Source organism: Carassius auratus, chromosome 31, assembly GCF_003368295.1.
Source record: "Carassius auratus strain Wakin chromosome 31, ASM336829v1, whole genome shotgun sequence".
Classification (NCBI taxonomy): Eukaryota; Metazoa; Chordata; class Actinopteri; order Cypriniformes; family Cyprinidae; genus Carassius; species Carassius auratus.
The window spans coordinates 19,710,421-19,732,697 of NC_039273.1; the positions used below are offsets into that span (position 1 = coordinate 19,710,421).

The 22,277-nt window shown below is 35.4% G+C and overlaps 3 protein-coding genes across 3 annotated transcripts in view; all 3 read right to left on the reverse strand.

Annotated features, from left to right (window-relative positions):
- Window positions 1–1,934: 1,934 nt before the first annotated feature.
- On the reverse strand, window positions 1,935–8,353 carry LOC113051120 (augurin-B-like). Its single transcript, XM_026214726.1, has 4 exons — window positions 8,209–8,353; window positions 6,785–6,832; window positions 4,835–5,001; window positions 1,935–2,424 (listed from the first exon to the last, which is right to left on the reverse strand). Exons 1-4 carry the CDS (start codon window positions 8,276–8,278, stop codon window positions 2,275–2,277), a joined length of 435 nt encoding a protein of 144 aa, XP_026070511.1. The 5' UTR covers window positions 8,279–8,353; the 3' UTR covers window positions 1,935–2,274.
- A 1,217-nt stretch (window positions 8,354–9,570) lies between these two features.
- Window positions 9,571–12,491, reverse strand: otos2 (otospiralin 2). The gene is made up of 4 exons (XM_026214727.1): window positions 12,176–12,491; window positions 11,930–12,001; window positions 11,260–11,277; window positions 9,571–10,654 (listed from the first exon to the last, which is right to left on the reverse strand). The coding sequence occupies exons 2-4, from the start codon at window positions 11,991–11,993 to the stop codon at window positions 10,470–10,472; spliced, it is 267 nt and encodes an 88-aa protein (XP_026070512.1). The 5' UTR covers window positions 11,994–12,001; window positions 12,176–12,491; the 3' UTR covers window positions 9,571–10,469.
- A 1,333-nt stretch (window positions 12,492–13,824) lies between these two features.
- Window positions 13,825–22,277, reverse strand: part of LOC113050755 (cytoplasmic protein NCK2-like) — a 45,719-nt gene continuing 37,266 nt past the window's right edge. Inside the window, exons 3-4 of the mRNA XM_026214033.1 lie at window positions 16,073–16,791; window positions 13,825–14,844 (exon numbers count right to left, since the gene is read on the reverse strand). Of these exons, the coding sequence (XP_026069818.1) occupies window positions 14,650–14,844; window positions 16,073–16,791 (914 nt within the window). The 3' untranslated portion in view covers window positions 13,825–14,649. The remainder of the gene's footprint in view (window positions 14,845–16,072; window positions 16,792–22,277) is intronic.

The window sequence follows — 22,277 nt, forward strand, 5'->3', positions numbered from 1 at the left end:
ATGCACCGGTACTTGTAGCAGGGTTATATAACACATCTCTCAGTGCTAAAGACAGAAACCAACAGTATTAGTTTAGAGCTGGATATAAATGAAGGATTGTGAAGCAATAACATCAGGATGATGGCTAAACCAGGGCTCTGATCCACTGTAGGCTTGTGCTTCAGCCTTGAAGTTTACACACACAGACATCCATACACTCACACTGACACATTCAAGCATAAAAAAAAAATGTTCTACCACATAAGCATAGTTTCTTATTCATATGTTCACCTAATTAAGGACTGAAAGACTTAATCACTAGGATAATAACCGTAATGAGAGATGTGATAGATAATATTATCTAGAATTTAACGTAATTTTACATAAAAGGCGAGAACATTCAGCATTATGTTACAAATGTATATTGTCAGCTGTTTATCAATGGTCATATCAGCCCTTTCTCTGGCGTAATAAAGACTATGTGTTTGGAACGTCAACGCAGACACCATCTGCAACATGGAAAATGAAAATAAAACATCATTTTATTTAAAACATCTGTAATACATTTCCAATGTTTAATACTCTGTTGATAAAGGTAAAAACCAATATGAAAATAAAGCCCTCATTCAGACAGAGTTTTTTTTAATTGTCTATTCCCTGAGAGAATTAAACCATATGGGCCTTTATTTGTACCCTTAAGTAACATACCAACCAGACTTCAACAAATCCAAACAACTATCACTTTTAAAGCCCCCTAAGCTCTTCGTCTAGCCTATACAGAATTATTATGTCCTTTTCTTGGTTCTTCTTCTTCATTATAAACTTTAGAGGTTCATGTTATATTTTGACCAGTGTGCCAGGTGAATTGTGAAGAATTAAATAAATAACGATAAATTAACCTGCAAGATGTTTGGAGCGCCAAATGCCAGAAGTTTCACATTTTGGTTTGTTTACACTACTGTTTAAAATTTTGTGGACGGTAAGATTAAATATATATATATATATATATATATATATATATATATATATATATATATATATATATATATATATATATATATATATATATATATTTGATAGTGTGTTCTGCTCATTTGATCAAAAATGCAATTTAAAATAAATGTTTTCTATTTTATTACATTTTAAAATGTTATTTATTTATGAGATGGCAACTATTACTCCATTCTCCAGTGTCACATGATCCTTCAGAAATCTTTCTAATATGCTAACTTTATGTCGTTTTTTTTTTTTCATTATTCTTTGAAAGTTTTTCTAATGTCTTAGTGGTTTGTTTGTTATAGTTTACATAACAGACGGTTTTGGTCGCCAAATGATTGAGTCGTACTTCCGCTCGATTTCATTTAGCGTCTGTACTCAGTCTGAGATAGCGACCAATCTCCCAGTTTCACTCCGGCCTCAAAACAACCTGCCAATCAAGGAACAGAGTTAGATATTTGAGTATGTTGATACCCAATGCTTATTTAAAAGTGTAATGCAGCATTTTCATTAACATAAATAAAATAATTAATTAAAAATACATCTTGAGATGATAGCCTTCCCAAGTAATGCAGGAGGCATTTGAAATAGGACAGCCTTCATTGCACCACTGCATTCAGTCTTGGTATGCAGTCTATAAAGGATGCATCCCAAAAATTGGGATATGACTATTGTCTTCTTTCAATTTTAAGAGCATGCTATTTATAAGTCTGATTAACTGAATTCTGGAGACCAATAGTTGTTATCTATTGTCCACTATTCGTATAAGTTGTTTACGAATAAGTTTTATATTTCCTCAGCCTCAGATGTTAGGATCTTTGTATGAAATGAGTCATGAAATCATTACGTCTGTTAATCTGAGCCCATTCATTTTGTTGTTAAGTGAGTCATATCGATATGCATATCCTTTTTGTAAATGCTTATGCAAGCCTGTGTGAGTAAGTCAGAGTCACAATAACTGTAATGCCATTTTAGACTTTATTTAAAATGTAGCTGCTTCAAACTACCATTATATTTACAAAACAGTCAGGGTATAATACAATTATAGAATACTAACAGGACATTTTTTTATTATTATTATTATTATTTTTCACTGTGCATCCATTCCTCTCTCTTTGCTTCCCCTGAAGCAATAGCAAAATCATACTCACTTAATAAAAAAAATCTAAATGACACATCATCTACAGGACATACAGTAGCATACTAGGTTACTATGTACATTGCCTTAGAGCAACAGGGTAATTTACAAAACCTGCAGTGGTCTCCAGCTCTCACAGTGAATTGTAGGTTCTAGGTATCTTAATAGTAATCATAATTGACATTGGCCCCGTGTCTGTAGGAACTGGGGTCCTGTTGGCTCATAGGTGCATTCTCATCATGATGATGCTGCCGGCCCTGGTCATTTGATCTGGCCTGGTCCATCCAATAGGAGAGGTCAGTCTCAAGTCTCTGAAAGTACATAACGGTGAAATGAGAGAGGATATATGGTGCTGTATCTAAAAGGAATTAGGTTACATTTTGGTTGTTTGTTTTTTTTTTTTTTTGCACAGACTCAACAGGGAATGATAGAAAATGAATGGGGAAACAGAGTGAATGAATTCAATGCACACTGCAGACCAGACTCTCACTCACTTTCACAAGTGTCACAACAAATCATGTCAGGAACTGGATGAAATGTGTTGATGAAAGAAATTGAAAATATGATTAAAAATAATAACAATAATCAAAATTACAATTCTCCCAAAAATGAAAATTCACCGTACATTCTTTCATCATTTACTCATCTAACCCATCTGACCTTTTATTCTTGCATGGGACACAAAAAGAGAAATACAAGTACTGGTAAATACAGTATATGTGGATGCAACAATAAAGTTTTTGGTTTTGATGGCTTGGCACATCAGACAGTTTTGTGTGTGTGTGTGTGTGTGTGTGTGTGTGATTTGCTATTTAACATGATTTTAAGAATAACAATAATAATAAAAATTGCCTGTACACTTATGTACACTGGACAAAATCATGGATTATCATATGTCTGCTTCAAATTTCTTTTGAGAGAAGAATTATTTTTCTATATATATATATATATATATATATATATATATATATATATATAATTTGGTTAAATTAAATAAAATTTATTTGTACATTTTTCAAAGATGTTCAGTGGATTTACACATTTGTTTTGTTTGTTCAGATCGATGTGTGAAAAATGTCAGACAGACTAAATGAAAATGCTAATTCAAGTTCTGAAAGTATAGCTACAGAGAAGAAAGAGAGTAAAACCATTATTACATGTTTTCAGACAAGCTGTCAGATTTTAGTAATCACTATGGTGTTTATCGAAAAACAAGAGTAAAGTGACAAGAAAGTCAGTGTCATGACAAATCATATTTACTCAAAATAGGGTGGTGTGAGCATTATGGAGCACTATAAACACATGTAATGCATGTTTCATTCATACAGAAAGCCAGAAGCCACTCGTGCGCAGAATTGCCAAGTCAGGGAAGATCTCTCAGTTTGTTAAATTTATTTATAAGTAATTAGAAATCGCTTAATACATGAAAATTCTTGCAAAAATATAAAATTTTTGGTGCTTTTAGAATTACTATTAACCGATAGTTGATGGAGACCTGATTTCCAGCGAGAACCATTTTCTCACAACGGCAGTTCCAGAATCTTCCTCTTCTATTCACAGTCACATTGCAAAATAGACTGTTCGTGAGTGCCTCCAAGTTGTAGTTTTACTTAACCGCAGTTGTACTAAGCATGTGACTAGAAATGCAAATCTTATTGGTCGGTCATCTTTACTTGCAGTGCAGTAGAAAAGAGACTAGAACACCTCTTTGTTGGTTTACCTGGTATTTTGTATGTTCCCTCCAAGCAATAATAAGAAAAAAAAAAAAAAAAAATATATATATATATATATATATATATATATATATATATATATAAACTATTAAATCCCATCCATTCAAATTAAAATGTTTATCACAGACCTTTTAAACTGAAAAAAGTCAAACGTATTGTAGATACACACAAGAGCAGCTGTGTCCAGCAGTTGAACTATGATATGCATCAATAGTGTGCTGCACAGCAATAATCACACAGTGAAATCTTAGAAGCATTCTAGATTAGCTGAGCCAAGACATTACCTTGTCCTCTCTATAACTATACAGTATCTAGGCTCAGATTCATTTGATTTTGCTGATAACTTCTTGATATTCAACGGTTATATCAAAATGTAATTCAGTGTGAATTTTCAATGCACTTAAAAATAAAATTATGAAGCAGACTGCATGATTACACAGTCAATGTGAGTGCTAATGCACTATTTGGATAAGTTAGATATGCATATTACCAAAGTCCTTTCAGGCAAGTCGAGCCACTCAGCCGCCATCTTGGCAATGCCTCTGGACAGCTATTTCAGAATAACAAGACCAGCTCCTATCTAAATGAATGGGCAGAGAGTCAGAACTGCACTTTCACTGGTCACCAGGACATAAAAACTGCATGTATAGAAACAGCAGTGAAATATGATAAAAATCGCAGAAAATTTTGGATGACTTTGCCCCAAAATAAGGTTTAAAACGCCTTTTTCCCCACAGGTTATACCTTTACTACACATGCACAAGGGTTCCTCAACTGTGCGCATACGTCAGTGGAACCAGACTATAGGCTTAAATGTTACCCGGCTTGACTGTTAAAAGCAGCGGGAGGGGCGGGACATGTGCACACAACCGCCATCTTTGCCTTAATATAGTTGTATTGAGGACTGAGGATGTGGCATGTCTCTTATAAACTGTCTCTGATATTACATATAGTAATTAACAGTTTGTATGATTACTGTTTTACTCACTGCCTCATCGTAGCCCAAGTACATGAACTGCTGGATCCACTGCTGGACATCAGGACGGCTCCGGTCCCACACGTTTCTCTTAGACCTGTGAAAAACTGACAGAAACTCTTTAGCTTTGGACTGCGACACTGCGATCCGTGCTTTAGGCTTGGCCTCCAGCTCCTTTTCTGTGGAAAGAGAACAGGAAAAAATCAAAGCCAGAGTCAGATATTATATGCTCATATATGATTAGATGCTTCCTATCTAATGCTAAACTAGATTTAATATTTCAACAGACCAGGAGAGTTTGAAAGAGCAGGCCCCAGATCAGTGTAAAAGAGAAACATGTGCTTTAGCACAGAGGATGATAACAGCCTAAAGGGACAGGATCGCTGCCCAATTATCTCGCTCTGATGATGACACACAGAGACTCTGACCTGATCTACAGCCCAAAGCTTCCACACTTCCGTGTTATAAATATCAGCAATGTCTTTCGCTTATGATCATCCATGTTATCTTCCCTTGGAACACATCAGCCATCAAACTTTGTCAGCTTTGGAGGTCAGAAGCTGATGGGGAATTCAGGACAAGTGTGAAGAACTGATGGAGGAAAATATGGAGGCCATCAGGCTATAATTAAAGGATTTATAGTAAATGACTAAACTATTGGCATAATGGGAAGGATAGGTGATTATGTGGAAGAAGGACTGGTAGAAAGAGAGCTATAAACCATATATCACTAAAATCTAATATACATATATATATATATATATATATATATATATATATATATATATATATATATATATACAGGTACTGGTCATATAATTAGAATATCATCAAATCATCAAAAAGTTGATTTATTTCACTAATTCCATTCAAAAAGTTAAACTTATATATTTTATTCTTCATTACACACATACTGATATATTTCAAACGTTTACTTCTTTTAATTTTGATGATTATAACTGACAACCAAGGAAAATCTCAGAAAATTTGAATATTGTGAAAAGGCTAAATATTGAAGACACCTGGTGCCACACTCTAATAAGCACATTAATAGAGAGGTGAAAGGAAGGAAAAGATGTGGTAGAAAAAAAGTGTACAATCAATAGGGATAACTGCACCCTGGAGAGGATTGTGAAACAAAACCCATTCAAAAATGTGGGGGAGATTCACAAAGAGTGGACTGCAGCTGGAGTCAGTGCTTCAAGAACCACTACGCAGAGACGTATTCAAGACAAGGGTTTCAGCTGTCACATTCCTTGTGTCAAGCTACACTTGAACAACAGACAGCGTCAGAAGCATCTCGCTTCAAACAGGACTGGACTGTTGCTGAGTGGTCCAAAGTTATGTTCTCTGATGAAAATAAATTTTGCTTTTCCTTTGGAAATCAGGGTCTCATAGTCTTGGGAAAGAGAGGAGAGGCACACAATCCACGTTGCAATTCACTAGCAAAATCACCTGACCTTAACTTATTGTGAAGAGGAAGATGCGGTAAGTCAGACCCAACAATGCAGAAAAGCTGAAGGCCACTATCAGAGCATCATGGGCTCTCATAATACCTGAGCAGTGCCACAGACTGATTGACTCCATGCCACGCCGCATTGCTGCAGTAATTCAGGCAAAAGGAGCCCCGACTAAGTATTGAGTGCTGTACATGCTTATACTTTTTATGTTCATACTTTTCAGTTGGCCAAGATTTCTAAAAATCCTTTCTCCGTGTTGGTCTTAAGTAATATTCAAATTTTCAGAGATACAGAATTTGGGATTTTCCTTAGTTGTCAGTTATATTCATCAAAATGTAAAGAAATAAACATTTGAAAAATATCAGCCTGTGTGTATGAATTAATGTAATATACAAGTTTCACTTTTTGAATGGAATTAGTGAAATAAATAAGCTTTTTGATGATATTCTAATTATATGAACAGCACCTGTATACATATAGTATATAGCTGACATCATCTCACCATCTTGTTTCATTAGGATCCGCTGTAGTCTACTCCCAGATGAACCACCTAAAATTATCAAACAGACACAGTTAACCGCAATATTCGTATCAGTTGTGAACACCCACATGGAAATTATAGTTGGCTGTACTTACTTACTGCATTTTCCCCCATATTTTTTCTTATTTTTATGCTTTAAAACAGTCTCTTTGTCAGGTTGTGGGACGGTCCCAGTTGCTTACAGACAAAATCTAACCCTCATAAATTAAGCATTGAAATGTTCAAATGTGTCCCACAATGATTAATTAGCCTATATCTTCTGAATTCCAAACTTCAGGACACTTGGACAAACCCCTGGTATATACAGTAGGAAATCCTGAGGATGCAGGCCAAATTATGTCACATTTTACCTACAGGGGGCACTACAAAAAAAAAAAAACTTTCACATCCTAATATTATCAAGCAGGAAAAAGAAATGGCTGCCAACAGCCAATCAGAACTCAAAGCCAGTACATTATTTTCTGACTGGACAATGGTCACAAAACTTAATTTATAAGTTGTCTGTAAGATGCTGTGTCTCTACATAAACATGACTGAAACAATCTCATATCAGAAACATGAAAAATTTGTAATGCAAGGAGTCTTATGTCTACATCAAAGATATGCAACTAATAAGTATGCATTTGTTTACAAAACAACTATATGTACTGTGTTTTATTTTTTATTTTTTTTTTATTTTTTTTGCTGCTTGCACATATACCTTAACTGCAGCTTGTTGCTATTGTAGTGTTTCTGGTTGTGTTGATTATAATTAGAAATATATATATATATATATATATATATATATATATATATATATATATATATATATATATATATATATATGTGTGTGTGTGTTTTTGTAAAACAATTTTAAAATAAGCGCATATTCTAAATAATACACTTTAACAGGTTATTTTGTGCACAGTAAAATGTTTTTGGAAATGTAAATACAAACTTTTTTTAAAAATAAATTGTTCAACACTAAAATGCAAAGCAATTCATCCTTATTTGTCCTGTATAAATTAAACTAATGATAACGAACAATGAATTGAATTGATGAAATATTATATATATATATATATATATATATATATATATATATATATATATATATATATATATATATATATATATATATATATATAGTTTTTTTTTTTTTTTTTTTTTTTTTTTATTCAAACTGAAAACATGAATCAGTTACACCTACATTGAAAAAAATGTAAAGTTTTAAGAGTTAAAAGTTAAACACCACAGAGTTTCAGGCTTTTACGTTTTATGTCACACTTCATAAAACCTTTTTACAAGGCTTGTAAGTTCACTAAACACTCATTAACTAATGAAGCCACTTTTATATGTGGTGTCTGAAAGCCCCAAAATGGTATGGAAATCTTTAAATGACATACCTGAGGGTGAGCAGACAGACAGGATGCTTATGAGAAGGACGGCTTGAACACAGAGGCTGTGGAGAGACATGCTGTTGTTTTATCAGCTGAGGCTGCACTGTGCTGGGAAAGGATTTGGTCAGGGATGAGATGAACGATGTGCCATCCTGGACTAACAGGCAAACATTCCTACAGGCGACCTGTTAGCGCTTGTGGAGGAATGTGTACAGGAGGCCAACAGAAACCCCCTACCCCTACAAATACCACAGTGTGTGTGATGTTTGAAGTGTGCTTTATATGGTTCGGTTGCTTGTATGGTTATTTCAGGGTCTCAGTGTTTTAGTTAAATTAAGTTTTGATCAACTTTTTAAATTAAAAAGTATTTTCATCATAAAGTTAGTCTGTCAACACCTTCTTGCTAAAAGAACAATTATCATGAGCAGTAAACAGCATTATTTATTAATATCAGGAACATTCAGCAATCACTGACTGGTTTCTAAACTGACATTGCCCAGTCACAGCAAACAGACTGAATATTGAATATTTTATTTATGCTCTGAGTTTAGTAATCCTATTTTATGCCCATTTTTCTTTACAGTTTTCCTAGAGGGTATATTTTAAGACATAAGCAGCAAAACATCTTGGGAGGGAGAGAGATGTTTTCTCCTGATGTAATAAACATCTTTCTTTTTCTTTCTAACTCAATTTCCTGCCGCAGCTTTGAAGTGCCTACATGCTGTAGGACATCAGCTAAGACCTATGGCTATTTCACATGGTACATGAGTTCTGAAACTAAAAGTAAGAAATGAAACATTTTGATCACAAATAAAAATAATAATAAAAAAATGCTGAACTAACTCTTGACAAGTTTCAGAACCAGAGTTCTCATGTCAAACAATGCACCAGATGCTAGTCATTTAATATAGTTAGTGGAACATACAGAAGATTTCCATTCTTTATCAAATTATTTTTCTGATCTTTATTTTAATGTCAAATATATGGATGAGAGTTAAAAGCTCTATCCTTTACTTCGAAGCATCAAAGTCAGTAACACTTTACAATAACACACAATAAATGTAACCTCCGCATATTCTACTGCATGCATATTTTATATTCAAACATTAACCTGGATTATTCATGATGCTGTTCATGATACCTAATGCATTAAAAGAATAGTTCATCCCAAAATGAAAATTTACTATAAATGTACCATCACGTCTTCTAAGACTAAGTTTGCTTTTTCATCAGAACAGATTTGGAGAATTTTTGTATTCAATCACAAATCACTCATGGATCATCTGCAGTGAATGGGTGCCGTCAGAGAATCCAGACAGATGATAAATACACTATAAACCACAAGTAATCCACACGGCTTCAGTCCATCAATTAATGTCCTGTGAAGTGATAAGTTAAGTGTTTATAAAAAAAAAAAAAAATCCATAATTAAGCAATTTTAAAGAGAATAGTGTGTTTGCAATAAACAAATCCATCCATGCCTGTGCATTTTGATGTGAGAGGACAACAGGTGGTGGACTGCTGGAGGCTTATTTTTGGATATGGACTGATATTTAGGCCAGAAGCAAAGTTGTAAAGTTAACTATTGTCAGTGGATTGAGCCGTATTGTTACCACAAAATCAATTAATATCCAAACAACCCAAAAGAATCACTGAAGCATTTGTTTTTATATGTGTTTATATTTCTTTGTATTTTCTGAAATCTTACACTCATGACAGTAAACAATACACATCATAGTACTGGAGTGATTTTGCTCTAGTCAAACACATAAGGACCGTGTTCCTGCATGTACTGTACTTGTCCTGAGGGGGGTGACCCTCACTCAGAGGTCATCTCTATGCACCTGGACTGCATTCCCACCTGATAACAGCACACCTGCGAGCTCTGTTGTTGCTCTGTGTGTAGCGTACATTCATGATGTTATATTTGATTTATTTTGCAGCAAGTAAAAATCCAGAGTGTACATTTATTTTAAAGAAGAACCAGGAGAAGTAACTATTTTGTCCAAGCAATAAAAGACAGTTTGTGAGCAAGACACTTTTACCGGATTTTGGATGCTGTTACATAAGCGGTTTTACATAACTTTTAACAAAAAAAAATAAAAATAAAACAAACCTTTCTCAAAAACAAAAACTTTCTCAAGATATTGTCCTGGCTCAAATCAAGTTAAGCTAAATAATAAAGACTGTTCGTCTCTTTTTCCAAGAGCTGTGTTGAAGGAAAGGGGCAAATAGCCTTCACAACACAGACTCCAGCTCAGATGGCTTTATTCTTCTGGAGCGGGAGGGTCATAACCCAGGCGGCTGGCGGAAGGGAAGTGAGCCCAGAAGGTTCTGGCCAATTCCTCAATCTTGTCATAGCCAGCGTGAGAACGCAGCTCTTCAATCCAGGCGAAAAAGTCTGAGGATGTCAGCGCCCAGTTAGGAACACTCCTTTTTTCCCTTGATTCAGCTATAAGCCAAGCAGAAAGCAAAAAATTAAAAATAAAAACCCCAGGACAGATTGAAGAACAGATCCTTACACTAAACATCAATATTCAGTTCTAAAGTAAATCATGCAGTTTAGTATCGGGTACAATGAGGTAAAAGGTATTCCAACTTTCCAAAAAAAAAATATATATATATATATATATATATATATATATATATATATATATCTCAGCACTTTTCTAAACATCTGTTTGTCTTTATTCACTGTGTCCCTCTTGTCCTGTTTCATAAGGCTACAATGTGCATTGGCAAAAAAACTTATTTTGAAGTAATTTGATCTAATATATGCAATAATATTTAAATTGATGCAGATCCATGTAAACAATTACAATTCTTCAAAATAATAATAATTATTTTTTTCTTGAAAAATCTTTTAGATTTTTGTTGTATTTTTAGTTTTGTTTAATATTAGTAAAACGATAGACTTTCAGCAACTATGGAACACAAAGAGGACATATAACTAACCATATTTAAAAAAAAAAAAAATTCTCCAATGATTATATTTTAGGACATTGTAGGACCCCATTGCACTATACAGGATATTTATAAAGAGGATTTAAAACTCACCTTGGTTTTCCACTGCCTCTGGAAGGATTTCAAACACAGGGACATTGAATATATAATTAATTGAATATAAAACGTATAGATTTAAAGACAGTATAGATGCAACTCTTTCAAGGCTAGAAACCAATAAATGCGAATGAAATGTAAATACTAAGTAATGTGTAAAGCTTGAATAGAATGTGGCACATATGGTAGAAAAGTGGACAGTAGCAACAGTACATCATTTTTTTAATTACAGCACTGATCTTAATTTAAGACTATTATTCATTTGGTTACTCATGCCCTGCTTCTGAAGAAAAAGCAAATAAGTCATTTTATTCTGAAATAAAATGAAGAGTGCTTCTGAAGGTCTTGATTTAATACCAAGGATATCACATTATTCTCATTATATCAAGCTTCCATTCAGGGCTGGAGTGGGGTTCAAATTCAGCCCTGGACAAATCCCATCCAGCCTCGCGAATCTGTGAATGTTTTGCCAAATTATATAGGGCCTTAAATTGATATAGGGCCTTTTTCTTTTCTAAAATGTTTACTATTTTACAGTTTTACAGGTTTTTCTGTATTTTTAATTAACGAGGGCTTGAACAGGAGATAATAATGTGTACATACAAATTCCCACGACCCCAAACATTTGAAAGGTAGTGCACATGCCCAAATTTCCAGCTTTTCTTACCTGTGAGACAGAGCAGTCCAAGCCAAAGCAAACCCAGGAAGAGTGAGAAACACAGACGAAACATGGTCACCACTGAAAGTAACAAAGCAACACTCAATATAAGCCTATAAGTCATTTTTCTCCCAATTTTGTAACTTCAAATAGATACAAACACAAAACACTTAAAAAAAAGTGAGAGAAAAAAAAAAGATTGTATTAAAGGAACTAGAGAAATAAATCTTGCATCATTTGCCTGCTTAAGATTACCTGCAGCAGCTATTCCTGGAGACTGTGGTGTTTAACGGTGCCCAGACGTTTAAGAACACCAAGTGAGGGCTGGAATGGTCTTGTTTACGCTTCACATGGACCTTTCATATGTCATACCCTTCATTTCTTTTCTCACTTACTCTGTACCTCTATGTATACATGGGATTCTCACACTTCTCTCCACAGCTGAAAGAATCCCTTGTTAAAGTGGGTTCTGTGCAAATATTCACAGAATTAAGAGATCTCATAGATGCCTTTCTCAGGGTTTCCACCTCTCTTTAATAGAATAAAATGTTGTCTGTGTGTCAGTTTCAAAGAAACATTTCATGCTTAAAACCTTTCCTCCAATTTTGATGAGAATACAGAATACCCTCAAATTAAAGCTCATAGTGTACACTTTAAGCCCATATTATATAACCGTAACTTAAATATGTTTTGGTCAACAGCTAAAATAATAAAAAAATGTGCCTGTGTCCAAATATATATGGAACTAACTGTATTTAATCATACAATGATGGACAAAAATATAGGCACCCCTGTATTTCTCCCAGAAAAATGTTGCAATTAATGTTTGGGTATTCTCATGTTTATTTCTTTCTTTCTTTTATTGCATTTAAAAAAAAAAACCTATGAAAAACAAAAACAAATCTGAGACATACAAAGAACTCCAAAAAATGAACTGGACAAAATTATTGGCACCTTATCAGAATTTTCAGAAATAATTGTGTTTCAAGCAAGTGATGCTCCTTTAATTTGTAATTAAACTCATCTGTAGCAATTCATCTGTATGGAAAAAATTATGGAAAGCATGGACAGTCTCAAGGCTACAAGTCCATAATCTTAATGTTCCTGTGTTGTCCAGAAGTTTACAGCCTATGACACTGTAGCTAATATCCCTGGACGTGGATGAAAGGAATATTTGATAAAAGATTGCAATAAAGAATTGTTTAAAGAACGAATAAACAACTTCCAAACAAATAAAAAAAGGGACGTTATGGGTAGGAGACCCTGAAGGACCCCGCTGCAGACATAGACAGATTAAAAAGCCAGATTGGAGTTTGCCAAAACCTACCTGAGGAAGCCAAAATCTATTTGTGGGAATGTCCTGTGAACAGATGAGACTAAAATAAATGTTTTTGATAAAGCACATCATTCTACTATCTTCAGAAAACGAAATGAGGCCTTCAACGAAATGATCACTGTCCCTACAGTCAAACATTGTGGAAGTTCACTGATATTTTGGGGTTGTTTCGCTGCCTCAGGCACTGTATTTCTGTCCCAGTGTCAGAAAGCTGCATCACTGTCAGAATTCATGGGTCGTACAGCAAAACAACCCAAAGCATGTTTCAAAAAGCACCCAAAAATGGTTTAAGACAAAGCACTAGAGAGTTCTGAAGAGGCCAGCAATGAGTCCAGATCTAAATTGCATAAAGTTTTACAATGGCAAAATACTTCCGCGCCCTCTAGTGACCAGTATACGTAGACACAAGTGTTTTTTTGTTTTTGTTTTTTGTTTTTGGAGGCTACATTTATAATAGCATGGTACCAGTAGTAATAGTGTGCAAGTGGAGTACTGTTCACAATGTGCATATCATTTTTGTATGCAGCGTTACCAAGACACAATAAAAAGCACACAACTTAGACATTACTCTTGCAAAATGTTTAATTGAAAGTATTTCAACTTTTTGCACAGCTATCATGTGGAGCTCACGGCTACATTGTCCTTCTCCGCAGCTTATTTCTCACATTAAATAAACATGGCTTTAAATAACAATGCTCAGTGACATTCAGACGTACCACACTTTTACAAAAGCTCGGAAACTAAAAGCTGAATGGACACACCAAACCATTCTTTGCAGATACAGATGTGTGAATCTGAATGAGAATGATATAGGATATATTAGATAAACAGTGTTTGAACGAAAAGGTGGCACATTTGGTTAAGCATCTACAAAACATTCATCTCATTAGACCCTCCCATTGGCATTTCTCAGTTCATCCGGCAGGGGGCGACAAGTACCTGTCACCAACTCTATTTTTGGCAACTCCCATGCATATACAGTTTACTGTAATTCCTCTGAGTATGCATTATTGCGCTTGCCCTGTAACTACTGTATCAGTCGAAGTATGGATCAGATGAAAGCTTCATCTGTTGGATTGCTTGCGTCTCGATTTTGGCTAAGTGTGAACAGGCAATAGGCAAGTGCTTCAATTATAGGCAAGTGATATTAATTAAGGGTGAACCACTCCAGGTGAAAAGAAGAGCTAAAGTAGCAGAGCCACTGGGACAGGAAGGAGTACTCAGCGGAAACAACATCCTATGATTTCCCTGTGGGTAGGTATTCAGTAGGTTCCCTGTTTGCTGGTGAGAAATGAGCGGTAATTAGGAGTTGCAGATCACTTGGCTCAGTGTGACGTCAGATCTGGTCTGGTCCAGTCATGTCTGGTTGTAAGGCTCATTTGTGTGTGGAAGGTCACTGGAGGGGTTTGATAAGGTAAAGTTTCTCTCCATGTTCGCTAGTGAAGATGGGAGCTTTCTTGTAGTGCTCTAACAGTTCATCCATAGTATTGAAGCGGCGTTGACCGATACAGTAGACTCCGTTTGACAGCTGCACTTTGAAGTGTTTGTTCCTCCCGACTGCTTTCAGAGACACTGAGAAATCACTCGGCTAGAGAGAAGGAGAGAGAAAGAAACAGAATTGGCATTTAGTGGATTTCAGTCTACAGATGGCGCCATAAACCCTAGATTCATGACGCCTCCCCAACATTGCACTTTTTTTGACATCTTCCTTATTAAACACAGCTGAATGAACTCAGCTGATTGACTTGAGCTGGATGTATGCAATAAGGAAAGCATCCCAAATATACAGCAGCAGTTCATTTCAAAGCATGTTCATTTCAATGTGGCACATGTCCATGATACAGAAATGCATTAAACTTTTAACACGTCAAGCTTTTAAAGTTATATTGGTTTCATACGGTTCTGAAAAACTTTAAACAAAAAAGTTTAAACATTTTCCTAAAAAAGTTAATATTTTGCAATGTACACACCACAATCATTTATTTCATTAGCAAATGTTAAAATGCACTTTTGACCAACATCATACATTTATAAAAATTTTACTTTTTGGTCATACCACATGACATTTTACAACAAACTAATCTTGACTTAAAGTATCTGATATTTAAATTTGTCCACAAAATTATGGTTCAGGTCTAATAAATGAGAAAGAAACCAGGGGACTGACTTTATTGCATCGGAGATGCCACATTGCTCACAAATGATTGGTCCAATTTCAGTTCCCAGTTGCATGAACCCCTTAAGCAAAGGAATCCCTCAATTATAAGGTTAAGGGAATCCTTAGTGAAACGTGGGATGCAAAAAAAAAATGTAAAGTCAACTTACGGAACCTTAAGTGTTCACTTAAGAAACTAAGAAATATATCATGATATAAATTTTGGCCATATTGTCCAGGCCTAGGTCACCATACTTGGCCACACTTCACTACACATATAAATCATATAAATGGTAAACAAGTGCTAGTGCTTTGTTTACGGTTTGTAATGCGCAGTCCTAGGTCTACCACCTGATGATATAAACAGTTATTTCCTCTCAAGCTCAACAAGAATGTACTGGCTGTTGGCTGTTGGCTGTTGGCTGTAGACTTGGCGGTGTGGTCATGCGCAACTTTTTGGTCATCACTATTTTTTGATGTTGGCTTGATGTGTCAGCCTCTATATTTATATTATATTTAGCTTTGTTTCATTACATTTTTTTTAATACTTTTAGTTACCAATAATAACCCTGCAAATGACATCATGAACACAAATAACTGCACAACACTTGAGTGACTATTCACAGCTACAGAAAGTTCTGCAGATAAATACTTGACTCACAGAGGACTCGCTGTCTCGCACAAGGAAGTCTCCCACCACCCCCCTCTCATTCAGTGCACACTCAGCCTGGTGCCGTGTCACGTTGTTATAGTACCAGTCCTTTCCAGCGAATTTCCCCGTGTGGGAGGGTCCCGTGTAGCTGTTCTGCTGGGAATGGGGACCCACGGCTAATGGACCATCATTGAGCACAACCACATAGTTCTTTGGCACCAGACCCACCTGCCCACGGCAGTTCTTACACCTCCACCATTCTGGGTCATTCTCTGGCTTCTCCAGCACCTCCATCATCTCACCCTTCTCAAAGTTCAGCTCCTCCTCAGTGACGGAACTGAAGGGGTAGAGCGCTTGAACAGTGTGAAGGACTCTGGGGCCCTGGCCATTACTGAGGCCCAGCCGTGAGGAGAAGACAGCGGGCAGGTCAGCTGACGTGTCCTCCACCTCCTCCTCCTCCTGGACGTAGTTGGAAGGGAACCAGCCCACCTGACCGTTATAGCTGCCCCTCCACCAGCCGTCACTGCATTTCTCCATCACCATCAGCCGGGCTCCCTTCACCAGGCTGAGCTCATCCTCCCGCTCTGCATTGTAGGCAAACTTCACCACCACTGGAGTGTTCATATCATATATTCGATCTGCTCCGCCCCCATTAGACGAGTACTCATCTGTGCTGGGTGTTGGAGAGGCTTCCCGTGTGCTCGTCTTCCGTTTCGTTTTTCCCAGGCCTGAGAAAAAGAAAGAGAGATAATTAGACATCAGATGCAGTTATGTAAAACGCAAGCCTCTGAGCTCTGCTAATTAGAAGTAGAGAATAAAAGGGCAGGGACATTGATTAACGCTGTAAAATCATCAATACTAATCATTTCTTGCTGAAAGAAGATGTGAAATCATTACTGCAGCCCACCACATTTCCTCTCGTTGTCCTCTATCTATCTTTTTCACATTCTTGAACTCATCCATCACATCTCTGGATGCTGCCAACCATAAAGAAAATTGTATTTATTCTGAAAATTTTCAGTACATTACTTCAGTACTTTTGGTCCAGATAGTGTTGGTGTAACCAATGCATGTGTGTAACTTCATTGAAAAATTCCAGTTTATATTTATTGTTGCTTTGATAATAATACGGTCTCTTTCTTTTCAGGAAATTTCATTTTGGCGCTCTTTGATGTAGCACAACAGATCACTGTATAAACACCTCAGTTCAAACGGCACTGCGAGCATCCCTTCCTCTTAACTACTTGTTTTACCATGAAATAAACATAGTGAAAATAGCTATGCTGGATCAAGAAAGTGTGGAACACAGATAAAAAAAAAAAAAATCATTGATTGTGTATTTGTTTGTTTTTCGTTTCGCCCAGGAATAACGTTTGAAGAGCAGCATTTATCCAGGGAATATTTTGTACCATTTTAAATGTAATTGCTCCATTTAATGCACTTTTGCTGAATAGAAGTATACATTTATTTTTTTTTTTCATCTTTTTTTTTTAAAGTTCAAATATCTCATTGACTCTAAACTTTGAAATGTGTAGTTTATACTGTGTTAAGACAATGTTGCAGACTGAAACCCTTGATAGGCCTAAAATAGATTGTCTCAAAATGTTATACAGCTTAAATCACCTGGATTCAGTCAGACATGAACAGAGGGTGATTGTGTGCTGCATGTAAAACTTGCCCGATACATGTCTTTTATCAAACAATAGGTGAGAAGTCCAATATATTACGTTGCTGCATAAAAGCCTACATGTACATCGCAGAATGTTGTGTTGATGAATAGGCTTACAGTTGCTTATTTTCAATTTGTTTTTTAAAGCACCAAATGCTTGCACCAATGCTGTGCAGAGCCGCCTGCTTATCTGGACATCCTGAATACTGCAACCTGTTAATATGGGCAGTGAAATAATGTATGTGATAGAGACCTCAGTGTTGCTCAGAGTATATAAACTGAATAATATAAACTCAATACTGAAATAAATGAACAATGTCCAGTCACTAATACACAGATGATACATGTTATTCTGAGGTATAAAAGCGACAGTCGGTTAATTAAGGAAATCGTGCCTCAACTGAACCTTTTTCAAGTCAATTCAAGTCAGTTGCCATTCATACATTCTGCTACTTTTATGATGTCATGGACTTGAACAGCAGTACTGTAGTAACTTCAGATCATATGTTTGATTAGTTGAAACAAGATATCTTTTTATTTATGAAGGTAAATCTACATAAACATACATTACAAACAAAAATGACAGCAAAAATTACCGACTTGTTCAATTCCATAAAACAATTATTTTTTTCTAAAAGAAAACTTACACATGTTCTTCTTTGTTCCTTTCCAACTTCATGTCACGAATGCAATGAATGTTAAGAGTGGCAAAAAAGACATAGAAGGTTAGCGATTTCTGAATTTACAAAAAAATAAAAATAAAATGTGTAGTATATAAATACATTTACAACTGCAGCATGAATCTTATGTGTGGAAAATGTCACTGTATTTCTGAATATGTTCTTTGCTTCTTTCTTTGCATGGTTCTTTCTATCTGCATGTCATGGTTTGAGCCGTCACAATAGCAAACTTGGCAGTCAATGTCATGTGACAATAAAAGGTAAGTAAAATCTCAAAGTTTTATATGAATACATCAAAATACTATTATATTATGGAAAATCATTATATTTCTAAGAATATTCGATGAAAAAACTGTATTAACTTGTGTTAAACTGCAACATGGATCTTTTATTGTTATTATTATAGAAAATCTGCATATTTCTGAGAATTTTCTTTTCTGTTTCTTTGTTTGCATTACTCTTTCCAACTACATGCCATGATTTGATCTGCCACACTGATGTGGTAAAGTAAATCATCTGACAGCTATATAAGGTATGAATACCAAAAAAAAAAAAAAAAAAAAAAAAATTAACTCGTTTACAAATCCAAACTTACTGCATTTCTGAACATTTTCTTCTGTTTCTTTGCATAACTCTTTTCAACTACATGCCATGGTTTGAGCCGTCACAATGTCAAACGTGGTAATACACCATAATACTGTTCATTTGTGGTACATTGCAGCATGGTTTATTATTCAGAAAAATCACTGTATATCTGAATATTTTCTTCGCTGTTTCTTATTTTACATGATTCTTTCTACATGCCATGTTTGAGCTATCACAATGGCAGACTTGGTGAAAAATGGCAGCAATAAAAGGTAAGCCCAGTCTCATGAATGAAATATCAAGTTTTATCTGAATACATCAAAAAAATTCTTATATTCTGGAAAATCATTATATTTCTGACCATATTCTTCTGTTTCTTTCTTTGCATGACTCTTTCCAAATGCCACGGTTTGAGCCAACACAATGGCAAACATGATAAGACTTAGCAACAAAAGGAGAGTCCAGCCTGAATGTTTTACATACTGAATATTATACATACATACATACATATAAATAAACTATCAATTATTCTTATATTCTGGAATGTCGCTGTATTTCTGAACAGGTTCTTCTCTCTTTTCCTTTCTTTGCTCTACTCTTTCTAATTACATGACTTGGTATGTATCGTCACAATGGCAAAAATGTTAAGAAATGTCATGTGACAACATCAAAAACCTGTATTAGCTTACAACATAAATATTTGATTGTGAAAATCAATGTATTTCTGAGCATGTTCTTCAGTTTCTTTATTTTCATGACTCTTTCCATCTACATGCCACGGTCTGAGCCATCACAGTGGTGAATATGGTAAGACAGATAACCTGACAGCAATAAATGTTAAAGGGTTTCTCCACCCCAAAATGAAAATGTTGTCATTAATCACTTACCCCCATGTCATTCCAAACCCGTAAAAGCTTCATTCGTCTGCGGAATACAATTGAAGATATTTTGGATGAAAACCGGGAGGCTTGTGACTGTCCCATAGACTGCAAATTAAATTACACTATCAAGGTCCAGAAAAGTATGAAAAGCATCGTCTGAATAGTCCATCTGCCATCAGTGGTTCAACCGTAACGTTATGAAGCGACGAGAATACGTTTTGTATGCGAATAAAACAAAAATAACTACTTCATCAACAGTTTGTCTCCTCTGTGTCTCTCCACATCACCGTAGCACACTTTTGGAGAATATGAGCTGAACACAGGCAGCTTACACTTTTCTGTGTCAGCTGCGACACAAGGATTCGCTGTACAAAACGTATTATCGTCACTTCATAGTGATAGAGTAAGTGATTAATGACTACATTTTCATTTCGGGGTGGAGTATCCCTTTAAGTAAAACCTAAATATAAATAAATTAAACAAACCAAAAAAATAAAATAAAATGCATATATTATTATTTTTTTTTTTATGATAATCACCATGTCCAATCATGATATAATGTTTCTTTGTTCGCATGACAGTGCCATCTATATGCCACGGTTTGAGCCATCACAATAGTGAATATGTTAAGAAAGATCACATGACAGCAACAAACAGTGCTCGAAGTGGGCCATTACACAGTAGTGAACTTCTATATTTCAATCTTTATATTAATCTATATAGAGTTTTAGAGTGTGCCCTTTATCTGTTTATATATAGACAATCTATAAATCAAACTACCCAAGAGAGGGAACTATGTGAATTATTTCTCTTCCAGACGATGCATGTGAAAACAAGCAGAGTCAGGCTAAGCTTTCCTATTGCCAGACCATCTCTGCAAATGCCAATGAGAACTACCATAATTCCCCCACCACGGATGTGCACACACACACACACACACACACACACGTTTACTTAGCTATCTAAAAGGGGACATTACATAGATTTCTATTGTATTAATATACATATACACTTTTAACCTAACCCACCCTTAACCCTCACAGAAATTTTAAAAAAACTTTGTTTACTTTATTTGTATACCATAAATATGGTTAAGTAGGCGCACACACACACACAAACACACACACATGCACAAACACACACACACATGCATGCACTCAAAATAGTGTTGTTCTCTATAAGCATACTGTGACATGAGAAGGTACTAAACTGAGAAATAAGAAAAAAGAAAAGTAAGTGGGAATCCTTTAAAGGCAGCAGCTCTGAGGCTTTAAAATCAACATTTTCCATGGAAACTGTTTCTCAGGACAGCAGGATGCAACTCTAACAAGCTGGATTTTGGGGTTGCACTAAAACCAGTGTGAAACATATGTAATTTATGCAAAACTAAACTCTCAAATATATAATCAGTCAATCCTTAAGTTAAAAATGAGGAAAGATGTTTCATTTAAACTAAATGTCATGCATCATCTTAACACTCCTGGTAACAAACATTAATCCAACTGTTTAGGGTTAGTCAGGAAAACTGAGTCATTCTACTGCTGTTTACAGGCAAAACAAAGATCAAGCCTTTCATTCATAGGCCTGTCTGTGATTTCACTGGCTACACATTCAAACTTGCAATTACAGCATGTCTTGTTTTCTCAACCCACATCATCTGCTGGGATTTTCCGAACAGGTGAACTACTCATGATCCTGTGAATTGTCTAGATTTTTTGACAAATCTTAGTGCCACGTGTTAAGGTAGTGTGTCATGCATAAGGTTAAAGGATGTGTTTAGGGGAAAAGAGGCAAGCCACCACAAACCTCTCTTGCAACAGATGAGAACATGGGTGGGAAAATTATCCTTCACCTCGGGTTGTTTTCACAACACTTTTAATTGTGATGTTATGACAAAGTGCACCCTATTTCATCAAGAATGTGCAGAAAATCATTGGAGCTTATTCAAACATACTTAAGATTTTGACTTCAATGCCACACATTGTTATACAGTATAACTTTTCACTCAAACATCCAAGTGTTTCAAGATAGAAAGTGAGTTTCAAGTGGGGAAACCTGGTTCTTTTTAAAATAACATAAAAAGCTGTTCAAAAGTAAATAAATAAAAAGAAAAAAGAAAAATATGTTTTTAGTCTTATCCTTGTTTTGTCTTTTTTTTTTACAAAACGTTTTAAGTCAATTCGAGTCCTTCTTGGAAGTTTGCTGAAGCCCCCTAGTGGACCTAGGACCCCATAAGAGCCACAGATCTATCCAAACATTTAAATATGACATCAAGATGTCACTCCAGGTTTGTCATAAATTACTTCAAATGTCATTGGTTATTATGTGCACTGTGACCATTCATCATTGACGTCAAATCCCCTGCAACACATCTTGACATATCATATTTTAATATACAT